The sequence below is a fragment of the Macrotis lagotis genome, chromosome 2 (assembly GCF_037893015.1).
Source record: "Macrotis lagotis isolate mMagLag1 chromosome 2, bilby.v1.9.chrom.fasta, whole genome shotgun sequence".
NCBI classification, from domain to species: domain Eukaryota; kingdom Metazoa; phylum Chordata; class Mammalia; order Peramelemorphia; family Peramelidae; genus Macrotis; species Macrotis lagotis.
The window spans coordinates 111,360,594-111,378,469 of NC_133659.1; the positions used below are offsets into that span (position 1 = coordinate 111,360,594).

At 34.5% G+C, this 17,876-nt stretch overlaps 1 protein-coding gene across 5 annotated transcripts in view; it reads left to right on the top strand.

Annotated features, from left to right (window-relative positions):
• The window catches only part of SYT14 (synaptotagmin 14), a 248,320-nt gene that overhangs the window by 68,843 nt on the left and 161,601 nt on the right, over nucleotides 1-17,876 (top strand). For 3 of the 5 annotated variants that reach the window (XM_074222587.1, XM_074222588.1, XM_074222589.1), the window contains one exon: nucleotides 4,173-4,388. In XM_074222587.1, coding sequence (XP_074078688.1) covers nucleotides 4,173-4,388 — 216 coding nt within the window. Of the gene's footprint in view, nucleotides 1-763; nucleotides 2,039-4,172; nucleotides 4,389-17,876 lie in introns of all 5 variants that reach the window. The other 2 variants (XM_074222585.1, XM_074222586.1) reach the window with 1 other exon arrangement.

The following is a 17,876-nucleotide window of genomic DNA, read 5'->3' on the forward strand; positions in this document are numbered from 1 at the left end:
AGAATGTTAATAAAACATACATGGACATTATTCTTACTTTAGAACTTTTGTTCTAAGAGGAATTACCCATACAATTATGGAATTTCTTTATTCACTTTGTACATGAGTAAAAGAAACTCATTTATCTTCTGAGCATTCTAGATCCAAGATGCAGTCATTCCTATGTGGTAATCAGTTGAGTATGATTCTGCAAGGCCATAGCTAGAATGGAAAATGCTCTGTGAAGAAGAGATTGATTTTCTTGCTTTTGAAAAACATAGATGGTGATAGTCCCATTGTGTTTCTTTGATATAAAAGAAATCTATTACTTGTCAAATTTCATGCTATTATATTAAAGTCAGGAAGATTTTATGACCTGATTAGGATCAATCAGACTCACATCTAAATATCTGACCATTACCAATGGATTACCTAGAAGAAATTCAGGTCTAGGGTATGAGGGCATATCATTTTAACAGCCATTTGGTGACAAAGAATTAATTTCTTTTATGTGAAAAGTTAATTAAATTTCCTCCTCAATTTCTTCTCCACTTTAAAAAGAGACAAGAAACTCATCAGTAACATGTGTAGATGATCAGAGTATAGAGTGAACCAAATTGAAAATATGTAATAAAAGTGATTTTTTAACAATTTTTTTGCTGATATAGAATAAAATGCAGTAGTATGTAATGTAATAGATGTAGAATGAGGAAAATTGTGTTTAATGTGATTCAACTTTTTAAGGATGATGCTTACATCATCATGTTTTTTCTTGATTCAAAAGGGATTTCCTAGAAGATTAAAACTAAAATGCGATGCCATTGTACCTGTCAAACTGATGAAAGTCAACAATTAAGTAAATGTAAAATTTTTCATTCCTCAAAGGTGGATAATATTTTCTTTGAACACGACAAAAAATCTTTATTGGATCTTTTAAGGGAGAGCTAGAAAATGGCATTTTTCAAAAGTTTTCAGCAAAATCTGCCTTCAGTGTCTTCTTTGGTTGACTCAATTAGTAGTGCAGTAGAAGATCTGAGTTGTGCTGTAGGAGATCTGACCAGTGCCGTTGGAGAGGTCAGTTATAACTTAACTGATTCTGTAGCTGAACAGGTAACAAGTATGATAAATGGCTTTCGCACAGAAGATGAAGTTTTTCGAACAGATGATACAGTTCTCCTTACCAAGGAAGAAAATGCCACAATACCACAAAGTTCAAACAATAACAGTTTCCAAAAAACGACACCTCTGATAGAACACACACAGTTTTATAGTTCTTCAGTTTCACCCAAGACAGATAAAGATCTGCATCAAGAAAGACTAGTAGGACATTTGAAGGATAGACAGCAAAACCAACCAAAATATAAAGATACTAATAATGCTGGCGATTCTCTTTTGAAAGCAGATGTTAATGAAAATGGAATGTCAGAGTTTAATCAGGACATATGTCAAGAGCCGTTAGTTGTGGACAGAAATACAAAAATTGGGCTTAAAAACTCAGTGTATGATAAGAAACATTTGAACGAGGCAAAATTGAGAGAAATGAATGGAAATCAGAAAAATACTTTTGGAAATAAATTCACCCAGGAGCAAAAAAATATCACAGATAATGACAAAAGAGAAGATTATACTAAATCTAAATCTATATCTTTGGGAAATAGCAAAAATAAAAAAGATGTTTCTTTTTCTCAAGAGAATAAAAACAGACAGAATGATTTAGAGGTATCTGTTGATTTGAAGAAAGCAGGAAAGCATGTTAAAGGAACAAAAGGAAGTCAGAATTCAAGAAACGAAAAGTCTTCAGAAGATATGTTGAATATTAATAGGCATGCAACACAAAAATCTATTTTTAAAAAAGATATAGTATCATCAAGTGAGAAAGTTACACACAAATCCTCAGTAATTAGTTTGGGAAATTCCAAAGAACTTCATCAGATAAATACTCTGCAATGTTCCAAGGAGAAAATAGAAGTAAAAACAAAGAAAAATGAAATCATTTTTGCTAATAAAGGACAATCAAAAAATAAAGTTGAAAAATATATTGAGAAAGTACCAGAAAAAGGTGAGGTACTTTGACATTGATCTGGGTGATCGAATTTCTTTCTGACTTTTCCAAATTTCTTATCTTGCCTCTATGTGTTTTTAATTATTTTAAGACTGATCTGAATCTTCCTATTGAGTGACATTTTTCTTCTCAATAGTTAGCAATATCTCCATTAAAAAAAATTGAGTTCTAAATTATGTCCTTCTCTTCTCCCCTCTTTGAGGAGGCAAGCAATTTGATATCATATATATATATATGTATATCAAAATAATAAAAATTAAGTTAAAAAGTATTCTTTATTGAGTAACATTTTTAAAGTGTTAGCTTTTCTTTCAAATCTGTTATAAATATATCAGTTATTTTGAGCATTGTTTAAAGAACCTAAACCTGTTACCTTAATAGGAATAACTTTTCAAAGTTTTACTTTATTCTTTTGAATAAAAACTTTTTTCCTCTTGTGAATTTATTTTTTCTTTCTTACATCTTTATAAATATATCAAGTTATTTTTATGCTTGATCCTTCAATAAATATTTAGTGATTATCTTCTCTGTGCAAGGTTTGCACTTAAAGTACTGTGTAGGATACAAAGATGAATAGGCATAAAAAACTGTCCTTAAGAATCTTACAATCTAGTTAGTAATGATTTTGGTATGAATTGTTAAGAAACGTTCTATTCAGTGTAAAAACGTCTTTACTCAAAAACATATATATTATTTATATATAATATATATATTTGTCTGTTAATACATATAATTCACTCTTTTAATCTTATATTGAGGATTTTTTGGTAGACATATAAGAAGCTTTTCCCTTGTCCCCCAAATTGGAAATAATTTCTTTCTCATCTGACTTTATATTACTTTAAATTGTTATGTATTTATTTTATTCTAATTTTATAACATTTTTCTTTGTACTGATAATTTTCTCCACTAGAATATAATTTCCTTATATATTTTATAACAATTGCCTACATTTAACCTTTACATTTCCCTCACTTTTCTTTGTATTTTAGTTATTTGTGTATGTATTGTTCCCTGATTACAAAAGATTGTAAGTTTGTTGAGAGCAGAGTTTATATCATATCTATCTTTGTATTTTAGTTTCAAATCTCACCTCATTTTCTAGTTTTATGATTATGGGCAGGTCATGTAAACTTTCTCAACTTTATTTCCCTTATCTGTTCATGGGGATAATAGTAAGTTGTGTTGATTAAATGAGAAACTGTGGGTAAAGAGCTTCAAAAACTTTAAAAGCATTATCATTGTTAGCTTTTATATGTATTAATATTCATAGCACCATGTATGTGCTTAACCAGTGGCCTTGCGTATTGTAGTTTCTTAATAAATGTTCATCGAATTTTTGAAATATGATCTAAAATGAAACACTGGTTACTAAAAGACAAATTTACTATAAGAAGGAATGCCAGATAGAGGAGTAGATTACTTTTGGAGAATGTTCTTCCATTAGTTTCCTGAATTTAAATTTTTTTATGTTTTAGTTTGCTGTCCTTGGGTAATTTCAGAAATGTTATTGTTGCTTAAAGTGGAAGAAGAAAGAAACTGGAAGTCAGTTGGAGAATTAAGGAAATGGAATGCTTTATCCTATAGGCATTTAGTAACACAAATATGGAAACCAAAAAAAAAAAAAAAACCCAAACCAAATTTGGGTTAATTGTCCTAGTGAGGAGTAAAATGAAAGCTGCATTTTACCTTGTGTGTGCTGAATCATTTTTAACCAGTTATTTGCTACCTGTCAGCTATTTTATTTTTATTACCTTAGTAAATCTAAGATTAAGGGACCAGTATAGAGTTCTTAAGAGATTTTATTGCTGATGTGAAAGTTATAAAAGATAGTAGCCTGAGATGATTAAGCCAACTAGGGTATTTTCATGTCTATGAAGAATGAGTAGATATGTCACCCTACTCTTAAGTATTTCCTGAAAATTTCTATAATCAGCATTTTTAACATAGTAAGAATGAAAACAATCTTTTTTAGAATAAATTTTTTAACATGAACCCCTCTGCTTTTATAATAAAAATTTTCATGTTTCTGAAAACTACTTAAATTCAGGTTTACTCAAAGTACTTTCATTAAGTTATGATCATTTTTACATGGAAGTTACAATTTTCTACTACTATTTATTCAAAATAGATAATACATACATGGATAAAGATCACCATGGATCATCCTCTGAGAGTGAAGATGAAGCACTGGGTAAATACCATGAAGCATTGTCCAGGACACATAATTCCCGGCTGTCAGTGGCAGGTGGAAGGCAAAAGAATTATGTTTGGGAGACCAGACAAAAATATAGTCCTCTGTCTGCAGAGTATGATGGATATAGTAGCGAAGCATCAATAGATGAAGGTAAGATGGGAAATTCTTTTCAGTGAATTGAAGGCAGTTTAAAAATTTACAAGTATATGTTATAGGAACATGTGGGTTTTGCCTAAATTTTGGAGCAGTTCTATATGAATCATAAAAAATAGTTTAACATTTTTATTTTTACTTTTTCATTGGTAAATATTTCTTTTTCTCTCCCTTTTTACCTTGATAACACATCCATGTTAAAATTCCACATTAGCATGTCCACAATTTTATATTGTCATTTTTGTCTCTGTATTCCCACTCAACTCAGTAACTGGCATATAGTTGATACTTAATAAGTGCTTTTTAAATGACTGATAAGTGTCTTGTAAGTCTCTTGTTCATAGTTATGATTATCAGCTGGTCACTTAGGTAGTGCATACCCTCTGTGTGTCAGGCACTAGGCAGTGTAGCAAAATAATCTTACAAAAATAATCATGGAGATAAAATATTTATACATAAAATATAGCAAAAAACAGACAGAAGTATTTGATAAATTCCAATTGAGTAGTATAGACAGAATTTATGCAGAAGTTTGGGGGAGGAGCAAATCCTGAGGGGACTTGATTGGGACTTTGAATGTAAGGAAGGCTTTGGGGATGAGGATGCAATCCCAGGCAGGGTGAGTGGTTATTACAGGTGAACACAGACTGTCTGAAAAATGAGCTGGGTAGCATTGGCATAACAATAGTGGGAAAAATGAGGCAGGAAATATAAATTTGGTTTAGATTGAAAAAAGTGTTGGATTGGAGACAAAGGAGTTGAAACTTTTACCTCATAAGTAATGTAATGAAAGTAACATTTTAAGAAGATTAATCTGATAGCAGCGGGTAAAAGACTCTTGGACAATTTTGACTTTTTCTAGGTGACTTCCTAAGTTCCTTCTTCATTTGAAATTATGTGAAGCATGCAAGCAAGCTAGAAATGGAGGGTTGGTTATGAGTGACATAATAGAAGAAAAATCAAAGGGACTTAGAAGGTGATTGGATGTTAGGAACAATGGAGAATTCATAGGGGACTATTAGATTTTAAAGCCTGAAGGAGGTATTTTTCTTGAAGGCAACAAGTAGAATATTTTTGTCTTTTTTCAGTACCAGCCACAGTGCCCTCCTCATAGTAGGGGCTTAATAAATGTTCATTGAATTGAATTAGGCAAGTCAGGATGTGGGGCAGATTTGGAGGAAATGATAATTGTTTTAAACTTGTTGAAGAAGAAGTTTTTGGAGTTAGAAAATTGATAGTTCTAATATACACTGCCCTAGTCAAATAACATCTAAAGCATTCTGTTCATTTCTGGTGATGATATTCTCAGAAAGATATTTGCTGAGCTAACTGGAACTCACCTGGAGGAGGAGGATCACAAGTATGATAAAGGAATTATGGATCATAACACTGTAAAGATCATTTGAAGCTCATGTTTAACCTGGAAAAGAAAAGACTTGAAGTTATCTTAGTTGTCTCCTAGCATTTGTATGACTATCAAGAGGAAGACATATTAGATATTATTTAGAACCCCAGAGAGTAGAACAAGTAGAAATAGGTAGAAGTTACTGAGAGTCACATTTCTGTTCAATGTCAGGAAATAATTTTAAAAATAGGTGATGACTAAAAATGGATTCAGTTGCCTGTGGAGATAATGAGTTCTTCATCTCTGCAAATGATTAAGTGGAAGTGGATTGACATTTGTCAGAGATGTTGAACTAGATGTCCTCTAATGTCTTTTTCAACTTGAGATTGTTGGACTTCATGATTCCATGAGTTTGAGGTATATCCATAGGCACCTAAAGTGTAGAAATAGGCTATACAGGTAAATAGTACTAAAGTGAAACTTGAAAGAGGGATCAGTGTTTTAATGATGGAACATTTGACGAAAGCATTGAAAGAGGAAAACTACCAGGTCATGTGGAATCCTTGCTGATGTCAAGGTATGATACTATTTATTATATCAAATTCTATACTGCTTGATGATTTATAGTTAGTTTTGGGGTGTTTGTGAGACACTTTAGAACCATTTATGAATATCAAATCTAAACAAATGTTTTTTTAATAGATTACTTAAATAAATAATAATACAGGGTACTAGTATCAAAGGCTTGACAGTTAAGTAAAGCTTCTTGTGGTACATTTCTCTTAGGTGACCAAGTAGCTATTATATTGTGAGTTAACATGGGAAGATTACAAATTGTGAATAATCTGAGAGTTTTTTGCTCCAGGTCTTCTCAGAGAGTCTTGCTGTCAGCATTGGTTCTAAGACATCTGTTCCAGCCTCTTTGTCCAGTGCCTTCCTAATGAGCCCTGTAATGACTGTAATAGCTCTGATCCAGACTACCCACCTCCCAGTTATTCTTGGACCAGAATCGGCTCCTATAGGGACTTCCCTCCCATATGGACTCCTGTCTCCTATATGTATTTCCCTCAGTCATGTCTTTGCCTGTCCTTTTTGCTCTAGGGTGAAACTCCTGGGCCTCAGAGGATGCACTATTATGTGCTATGAATTTGAATTTAACAGAAAAACCTTGAACAGTCCTATCACCTCTCTTCCTCAAAGAACCTCTTTCTAGCCAATGATAATCTGTCTGAATTCATATCTAGTGGTTAGCATCCTTCAACCCCTTCCAGTGATTCTGAACTCCTTGCTGTCATTGTACAAAAGCTGTACTCCATGGCCCATTCTCTTAATCCTAATCCCTTAACCCCACCCCATTCCCACAGTGTTCCATTCCATATCTACCTGTTTTCTTCCATTGTGCTCTCTGTAGAATTAATAAAGTTGATATTATCTTAATCCTTTTAGTGTTTTACTTCCTCCATCTTCTGACTCTCATTAAGATCTAGCTCCCTTTCATTGACATTATGTCCCTGACCAACCCTTCTGGTGTTGTTTGTATTTAAATTCATTGAATGTGGTGGGAAAATCAGAATACTTCTTGCTTCCCATTGCCAATTATAGGTTTTACCACTATCACTCAGTAGTAGACTTTCCTCCTTTGAGGAGCATTCAATTTAAATTTATTGCTTCATCTAGATTCTGGTTGCTTTTATATATTTACCTCTAGGACCTTCTCCTTCACTTACCATTGCATCTTAATTCCTGCTCTTCCACTCGAGAACTTCAACATACATATTGTTGTTCCTTCAACTATTCTAATACCTCAGGTTAGTTTACTTAGTTCCTATAATCCATGCCTCTATTCTGTGCCAGCCACACATACAGATGATCATACTCTTGAACTTCCCATCATGCCTGTCTTCCATTTCCATGGTCAGGAATTCTGAAATTCCTTGATCTTATCATAATATTTTATCATTCTATCTTTTCCTTTTCCTTGCCTTTTCTATAACCCTCTTCTACATCTTCATGACAATTTCCAGTCCCACTATTCCTTAGTTCTTTTCATAGGCCATCACTGGCAATATTTACCTTCCTTTCCTTTCTGAATCCCTTGATGAATCAGTTCAGTCATTCATTAAACTTTATGCTCGAAACTCTTGACCATTGTCCTATCACTGATCAACCTTTGCCAAAGCCCAGCCTCAGATTACTTCTATTATTTGGCACTTTTGTTTCTGTTCTCAAAAAAAGGAGAAAATCACAAAATGTGCTGATTAGAAGTCCACTACAAATCTCAATTGAGCCCTCTCTATGGTAAGAAAATTTTTTTAAAGTCTCCCTAACTGATTTTCTATTTCTCTTACCATAGAGGCTATTCTAAACCTTTTCATAAAGGTTTGGAACTTTTCCCTGACTTTCCCAGTTGTGGAATTTATCTAATATTTCAAATCTAATGCTGAAAAATTTGAGGCCATTAGCCCAGAACTCCTTGTCCTTTCCACTCACATCTAGTAGTGTAATATTTGAATATGATGACCAAAGGTGCAATATTTACATTATTTATTAGAGGTTTTTATAAATGACTATGATCTTATCAATGAGGGCATCCACACCCACAGTTCAAATCACAGTCCTCCTGTGTTCATCATCTGACTCCTGACAATTTCTTCCTGTTTGTAATTACTTCAGAGAAGTTCTAACTAGCTGGAAATTAAAATATGGTACTAGTGGAGGAGTCTTTTTTGTCATCTCTCTTTTTGTCATATGATTTACCTCCTTTTGTAGTTATACATCTCTTTTTTTGATATCTTTTGCACAGTTTTTTGGGGCACAATTTTTTTTTTAGGTTTTTGCAAGGCAGTGTGGTTAAGTGACTTGCCCAAGGCCACACAACTAGGTAGTTATTGAGTGTCTTAGGCTGGATTTGAACTCAGGTACTCCTGACTACAGGGCCGGTGCTCTATCCACTGCGCCACCTAGCCACCCCCTGGGCATAGTGTTTTGAAAGTAATAAGCTTATGCCTACCTTGTATATGTGTCCACTAACCTTTGTGTTACCTTCAGTTTTGATTCTTTAGAAAGTGGGTATTCCCCATCTGTATCCAGAGAAATAACTGTGGAGTTTGAACAAAGACCAAGGACTATTACCTTAAATTTAGAAAAAAAAACTAATATTTTATTGTCTGATTTATACTTTGTTTGTTCCTTAAGGATATGATTTCTTTCTCATCACACTCAATTTGAATCAATGTACAACATGGAAACAATGTAAAGACTGACAAAATTGCCCTCTGTGGGGAGGGAAGTAAGATTAAGGGAAAAATTATAAAACTCAAAACTCAAATAAAATGTTTAATAAAATAATAATAATAGTAATAATAATAATGTATTTCATGATTTACAACCATATGGTATCACTAGAAGAATTTTGTTATTAAAAAGTTTTTGTTTGTAGTTATGTGTATATGTGTGTGTGTCTAATAGTTATTTCTCATTTTAAGATAAAAATCTGAATCTTTTGTTTCAGATAGTCTGAAAAAAATAAGAAAACATAGTAGTATATTTGATTATTATGCTTTTGTCCTCTAGGTGGCCATATTAATCTTTCAGTTGGCATAAGCTATTACAGAAGCAGGATAGCATCTAAATAACTCAATCTAGGGGAAATTAACGAATATTTAACATGATTTGTGAAATTATTTTTGTACTACATTTCCACCTTTTCCCCTCTGGTCTTTTCTTTAATACTTAGACTCCTTTTATTTTTGATATTTCTTAAAGATTTTCACATAGTAGGTCTTAATTTGTCTTAATTTGACTGTTTTACTGAAACAGCTTCAGATCTTTTCTTCAACTTCTAGTTGAAATGCCAGTGCAAGAGGGAAAAAACTGCCTACCCACCTATCAACACCACCACCAGCACCATCACCACCACTGGCTTAGGACCTGATGGAAGCCCCTTGCCTATTTTACAAATACTCAATATTTAGGAAGTGATTCCTAGGATGACAAGCTCTATAGATATTATTGGTTTATTATATATCTCTTATCGAACTCTGTATACTGTAAGATAGCTGTAGATTGCTGAAGTTATAAGATGATTTTTGAAGTTATTTTATTGTTCCATTATTAAAAATAATTTCTTTTATCACTCTTATCTCAGTGAATATAAAACATATATATTCACACCTGTTAGACACTTTTCCTTGTGATCATAATAATAGTCTATATTGATTAAATTTTAAACTTAAGTCAAGTCATTTAAAGTTACTTTTTAACTTTAAACATTTTTAATAACAACTTTTTATTTTATATAACTATGAAATATAAGGGCCTTATAAATATATTTATCTCACAGATTCAAATATTTGAATCAGTACTAAATCCACTGACTCAGATTTCATCCCTTTCTTCATGTTTTAATTTCTGTGGTCAAAAAAATCATTAACTGGTATCACAACTAAAGTTCAGGATTCTTACCTCAGTTCTCAAATAAGACACACAATCTGCCCTTATGTCTTTATTTGATGACTTGTAGCTTGTTAAAAATCTTCTGAAATTTGATCTCTGCTGGCAATACCTTCACACATATGGGATCCTCTCCATTTTTTTAGCTTAACTAAGAAGCAAAGGTTTAGTGACTTGCCATAGATTAAACTACAAAGTGTAAGTTTGATCATACTAAAATGAAATTAAAGACTTGAACTTATAGCTATATAGAATTTGGTTTGCTTTGATTTTATCTTTTATCAGTTTTTTTCCTGTGAAGAATCTCTAGAATGTTATTTTTTAAGTAATAAAACATACAGGAAAATTGACCTTTTTTTTTGTAGATTGGAGGATAATTCCTCCTCTGGAGATTATTTAATGGATTTATCCTTCCTGACTAGGGAAAACTTTAGTAAGAGGACAGAAGGTTCTGAAACAAACAGTAAATTCCAATGAATGCAGACTTTTTTCAAGTATATTTATCAATGTGATTGATCATCTTCATGAATAGGAATGGCCTTGGTAGACTCTAAGCTCTTCTGTTCAGGAAACCAATTAATGCTAGATTATGTTGTTTGGGAGTTATAAGGCTACCTGTTAGCAAGTTATTTGGTAAAAGTTACTTATTCATGCTTTAAAAGGTACAATATAGTATCCCTTATCTTTCATTTGAGCAAGCATGTAGTCATTTGGGTAGGGTTAATATATATGATTGTAAATTTCATATGAAGCATTCAATTTCAACAAATAGAAAAGGTCTTGGTGGCTACTTGGTTAAAGGATGTGGTCTCCTAAAAGAGGCAGTAAGCAGGTGGGAGAACTGATGACCTCACTCACATTCTATTTTTTATTCACTCATTGACTTAGGGCAAATTTGATAGTGCATATAAAAACAAGATCAGAATCTGGGGTGTATTGTAAGACCATAGGCATCCTTGGAGTATCACTGCATGATGCTGAGTTTTCTGTGATATAGTCAAGATGGGTCATCAGGGTCCATCCTTGTTGTTGGTGCTTTTTTCCCCCTCTTGCAGCAACTTCTTAAGTAATATTTGAGCCAAGCCTTTTACCTGCAAATATGTTTGAGTAGTCTTATTAGAAAGAAAAATAATACAGTGTTAAGGATAATTTCCACAAAATGTCACTCAGTTCCAGTAGGTTAAATTTTTCCATGGGATAAAGTCCATAAAGGAAAACATGGAGAGACTGAAGCACATCAAATCTAACTTCAGTGTCCTTTGTAATAACTATTTACACAGACATTATTCAGCTTGTTGATACTGTCTCTTTTTCACAGTATTCTGTCATTTTGTTGATAAGAAGGAGCTTGAATTCAGAAGTCCTCAGCATCTGACTTAAGGGCTTGAAGTGGCATGAGCTTCCAGCTTGTTGCATTTAGGACAATAAGTCAGGGAACAAACACCTCCCATGTGTTAGGCACTGTGCTGAGTATGGGGGAATACAAAGAAAGCCAAAACACAGTCCTTGTTTTCCAGGAGCTCACAGGGAACTCAGGGAGATAACCATGCAAATGGCAAAGTCTAAACAAGTCAGGAATTAGATAAGGTAGAGGTAATGTACAACTAGCACAGAGACTCCTGTGTTAAAGGGGAGTAGGAGCACTTCTTGTAGAAGGTGGGGTTTTAGCTTGGAGAGAGAGAACATCCCACAAATGGCAGACAGTGACTGAAAATGCCCAGGGGAGATGGAACAGATGTGAGCCAGGACAGCACAGACACCAGAGTCATGGGATGACAGAATCTGTGGAGGAGCAAGAGGTGAGAGGACTAGACAGAGAGTTGGGGAACCAGACCAGGAAAGTTTCAAAAAGTAATCAGAAGATGCTGTATTTAGCCTGGAAATGATGAGAGAGGTAACATGGTTGTTCTTTAGGAAGATCACCTTGTTAGCTAAGTGGAGGACAGACTGGAATGGGGAGAGGCTTGTGACAGGGAAAACAAGTGGCCTATAGCAGAAGCCATGAATGAGCTGCTGAGGGCCTGCACCAGGGTGGAAAGTGTCACAGGAGAGGAGAACACCAGAAATGCACAATGTTTTGAAGATAGAACTGATGGAACAGATTGAATGTGAGAATGAGAAGAAAGTGAGAAATTGAGTATTATATCTTATTTGTGATCTGGAGGGACATGATATGTTATGGAAGTCATTGTTCTTGCCTAATTTTTAGGGAGACTGTATATAAGGACTGCTATCTGTTTCAGGTGGAAGTCAGTTAAATAACTTACCTTCAAATGGGTCCACATGGAGAGAAATTAAGGGCATATCAGTTGAAGAGCCACCCAATAGCAACCATTTTAGTGGGAAACTAAAAAATCACACAAATACCTAGAACATCCCAGGCATTCATCAGTATAAGTTTTGAAAGTAGATTTGGCAAGAAATTCCAAGTCTGGGCCATTGATATTGATTAATCTTCCTTCCAGGGGCAACATAGAGGTGATTCCTTTGGGTAAAATTAATGAGAGCTTAAGGATGATCATTGTAATTACAATTATAACCCATTTATATCTTGTGTTAACTGTCATCTTCCCATATGTCCCTTCCCAAGTGGGCCTAATCAGCACTGCCTGGTTTTCTTAGTTTCTGTAATGCCCAGTTTCTGTAATTTTTCCTCATTTTGGTCACTCTGCTCAGTCAGGATTTGTCTTGGCTGAAATCCAAAAGTGAAATAAAAGGACCTTCTTTAAGTGACATTCACATGAATTTGTCCAACAGTATGATAGCAAATAATGGGAGAAAAGGTAATTGGTACAATTGGTATTAATAATAGTTCCTCAGGATCAGTAGAAGGATTATCTTTAAGGAATCTAAATTTAGAATGCAGGGAAATTATAGAAACTGTGCCACCACATTGTTGAAAAAAAAATGTTGGCTAGATTAATACATTATTATCAGTCATGGAAGAGGAGAAACTGCAGAACTCAGAAGTAATCTAAACTACTCAAACAAGAAAACTCTACTGGAATTGTAACTTCATCATAAATGGAAGTTTCCCATTATCTCTTAGATGTAACATTTGATCCATAAAATTTTAAGAAGAATGTTTTAATAGTTCTTCCCAGCAAGTGCTCATAATATCAACATGATGGATAAAAAACTCTTAACAGAATCAAATATGATACAAAAAATATATTTGGTTTAAGGGTAGTGTTTTTCTTACTTGGGGGAGTAAGAAAGTATTTGGTGAGTAGTGATAGATTTAAAAAAAATTGTTGACAGCATTTAAAAAGTTATAAAAAAGGAAAGAGATAGGAGGTGTTAAGAGGTCAAAAAGAGTTCAAATTTATTACTTTCTAGATGAACCCTATATTGTATGTGATTCAGAAAGTACATGCCAATGAAGTCCTTGGCATTGTCAAATGGTTCATAATCAGAAAATAAAATGCTTTTGTCACTGGAAATGACATAAAAGAAGAGGCATTAACTTTGTCATTGCCTCCCAAGAACCATGGAATCTTTTCTTCTGATTTGCACCTGAAACCTAATTTTTTTTTCCTTGTTAAATATGAGTTCTTTGAAAGCAGTGATGGTCTTTTTTTGAATCCTCAGAGCTTAGCACAATACTTTGTGCATAGCAAAAGCTTACTCTATCCTTCATTCATTCATATGATTTCCAAGTTAAAGAGGAGATCACATCCTAACATCTTATTAATAATTTAACATAAGTGGATGATGATGTTTGTCCTTCATTCTCAAAAAAAACTATGACATCATATAAATGATGCCATGACAGGCATGTGAATTGAATGGGGGTGGTGCTGAGCTAAGTCACCAGTCACACTTTCTCCTCCAGAGCTTCCAGGTCCAGTGGCCAGATATGGATCAAGATGACTGGAGATGGACCTGGATGGGAGGCACTTCAAGGTCAAGAGACTTGCCCAGCTTCCAAGTTGTCAGGTCTGACAGTAGATTTGAACTCAGGTCCTTCTGATTCCAGGGCTGATGTTCTATTCACTGCACCACCTAACTGCCCCCATGTAGATATATACACACACATACACAAAGTTCCATTTTAAGTCCTTTCTTTAATTCATGAAATCTTTTTCTGATGATATCAAAATGTCATTTAAACTCAAGTGCAAAATTATTAATATATGCACAGAAAGATAGATACTAAAGACTTAAGATATTGGATCTGATAGTTAAATTGAGCCAGTAGATTTTAGACAATACAAATCTACTGGTCATCTCCAGGCAAAGCATGTTGAGGAGAATGCTATGACCGACTACATTGATACTTAATGACTTCCTATATCAAAATTCATTGAAAAAATACATTTAAAATAACTTAATCCCATATAATACCAGTCTTTATATCTTTAAAATGAATAAATGTACCATACCAAATTTAGAAAGCATCATAACAAAAACTAATAAAATAGTAATGAAACACAGGGGCTGTTACTATATTATAGGTACACAATCAATACTATTTCCTTACCAAAGGGAAAAACAAGATTGACTGATAATCTCAGAGTGCATGATAAAGAGGTAAAAAGCCTATAGAAATATTTTAAAAGAACTATCTTTAAGATACATATAAACAGAAAAGGAAAAAAGATAAAATATAGTATTTTCACCTTAGTGTGAAGAAACAGGTCATTTCAAATAAAACAGTTATATTTTGTACTTGAAAACAGAGACATTCTATAAAGACAACTTGGCCTAACCTGAATAAACAGGAGAATGGAAAAGGTATTCAGGTGACTGACTGTTCTCAAAAGCATTGTCTCTGTCAAAGAAAGCTGTTGCCAAGGAATAAGGGGATAACAAGGATGCATGTACTTTCTTCAAAATTTTTGATATGATCCCATGGTAACACCAAAAGGATATTTCACCTAGGGTGTATTTTGCTCTCTGGCTCCATTGGCCTATTTCAAAAGTGGGGGTGGAGGGAGTGTGACTATTTTGTCTGAGTAGTTTTCATAAGTGAGACCCAAGCCACAATCTGTGAGCTAGAAATGGCCCTAATCAGCTGAACAAGTGACAGGTAGCTCTGGAGCACTAACATACCTGATGACTGTGGCCAAGGAGCTTAAGCAGTGGTGCCAGAGTAAATGCTTGATGATTAAAAAAACAATGTACTAGAAAAGACATACTTTGTCCTTCATTAACCACAGAAGTATCCTTTTGTGGAGGATTCTTCTGCTTTTTACCTCATGCAAATGAGAGGCAATACAGGAAATCAGGAGCCTCTAGGAATCAGGAATGTGTTCTCTTCTGAAATTGTCTGAAAATGGCTTTGTAATCTAGATGAACACATAACATCAATAGCTTCAGTTATTGAAACTAGAAAAAATGGGACTAATCATGACATCCCTGCTTAAAGGTAAAAATCCAAACTTTCAGATCTCCCTTCTACGTCCAGTGTAGAAAAAAGCATTTCTTTCAACTTCTGGTTAATGCCATCTGGACTTTCCATTGCCTTTACCATCCTATGTTTCTTCTGCTGTTCAGTCATTTTTCAGTTGTATCTGACTCTGAGATTTATTTGGGATTTTCTGTGCACATGAGTAACAACAGAACCAGAATCCATTGGAATGAAATGGTTTCTAACAGAAGACAAAGGCAGCCCAGCATCATATGACTCACATGGCAGGAGAGATAGGACCTCCATGAGTTGCTTGTCCTCTCTCATCTGTCTGACTCCCATAGGTCTGCCCCTTCCCATGTTCCCAACCCCAACGTGTCATTGAACCACTGGACCACTGACTCCCCGCCCCCACCAGAAATACTTTTAGAACAAGCGAACAGTATTTCACCCAGCAATAGTAAAGGCTGACAAGTACACTCTACGTATTTACTGAATGGAGCTCAAAGTGATTTACCAGCAGATGGTAAATGGCTTCTATGAAACTTCTAAGATCCAAAAGTAGAATCAAAAAACCTTCCATAGGTACCTTCACAGGAACTTTGCCAATAACCTGTCAACAGACACCACAAATACCAATTTAATGAATGAAAAAAAAAATTTAAATTATTACTACGAGGGGCAGCTAGGTGGCATAGTGGATAAAGCACCAGCCCTGGAGTCAGGAGTACCTGGGTTCAAATCCGGTCTCAGACATTTAATAATTACCCAGCTGTGTGGCCTTGGGCAAGCCACTTAACCCTGTTTGCCTTGCAAAAACCTAAGAAAAAAATGCTTACTACGTATCAGGAACTGTGCTAAATACTGAGGATACAAATATAAAAAGTAGGAAACATATTCTAACAGGATATGAACCCATATCAATGGTTGTGACTAGGGAAGGATTTTGGTCTTTGAAATCTTAGAGATGGTGAATTGTTATAAGGTATTTTATTGACATAACTCTTTTTAGGGGTTAGGAAAGTATTGATTTGAATGCTTTTCCCAGAGCGAGAGGTAGAGAAGATAGGAACTGGGAAGTAAGAGATCCCTCCCTTCCTTCCTTCCTTCCTTCCTTCCTTCCTTCCTTCCTTCCTTCCTTCCTTCCTTCCTCTGTTACAACTTTTTATAGTTATCTTTTATCAGTTAGAATCACACACACTCATGTTAACTCAATTGCCTTCTAACTCTAAATAATGTGGTTTCCTGAGACCCTTAAAATTAAACTCTCTTTGTCTAGTTAGCCTGTCTATGAATCATCAGAATGGTAAAATCAGAGTTGACAGAAACCTATAGTACTTCGTGGGGTTTTTGAAAATTGTTTATGAAGTCTGTTCCTAACATCAACTCTGTGCAATGTTTTGTAAAAATATTATTATTCCTGTTTTCTAAATAAAGAAATTGAATAGAAGCATGAAGTACTTTGCTCACAGTCACCTAACTATTGTCAGAACCAAGAGTCTTATCCAGGTCTTGTGTCTCCATTTCCAGTACCCCATGATGAATGAGCTAATGAATGAATGCTTGAATACTCAAGCATTTACCAAACATACTTTGTACCCAGGTGCCAAACAAATAAATAAATAAATAAAAGTCCCTTCCATTGTGGGGCTGACATTCCAGTAGAGGAGGACAGAGCATTCAGAGCAGTGGTGGCTTGAGATAGGAGAAGGTGCAGGGATGATGGGGGTGGCCATAGGGCAATGGAGTGATGTCATCCCAAAGGCAATTTGTTGACACGATTAACTGTTTCTGGAGCAAGAGGTGGAAAACAGGTGTGAAAGGATTGACAGGAAGATGGCATGGTCAACTGGCTAGGGTGAGCTCAATATAGTGAGCTTTAATTGGGGCCCCAAGCACAAGATGGAAATCAGGTGAAAGAGGAGCAACACAGAGCAGCTGCATACATTAAACTAACATCCAAAATATTTGGGTAGAAACACTTTAAAATTGTAGATTCTTAGCAACCAACATGCTTTGGCAAGAAGAGATTTTTGAAGATGATGGTTGAAATCATTTTGAAAATAATTCTAAAAGCACTTAGTTTCCCAAAAAAGCCTTAAACAGCTTGTTTCCTGCAACCACAAAACTTATTGTGGTAGACTCTGTTTTAGAAATGTGTGAAGAGTGGAGCTGGTTCTGGTGAAAGTGATATACTTGGCTCTTTAAAAGAATATCAGATACCCAGAGTGTAATATTGTGGTATTTTAAAACACCTGCCAGAATTATTTTTTTACAATACATTAAAATGATTTAAAAATTTTTGCCTTAAGCTGTGTGACCTTGGGCAAGTCAC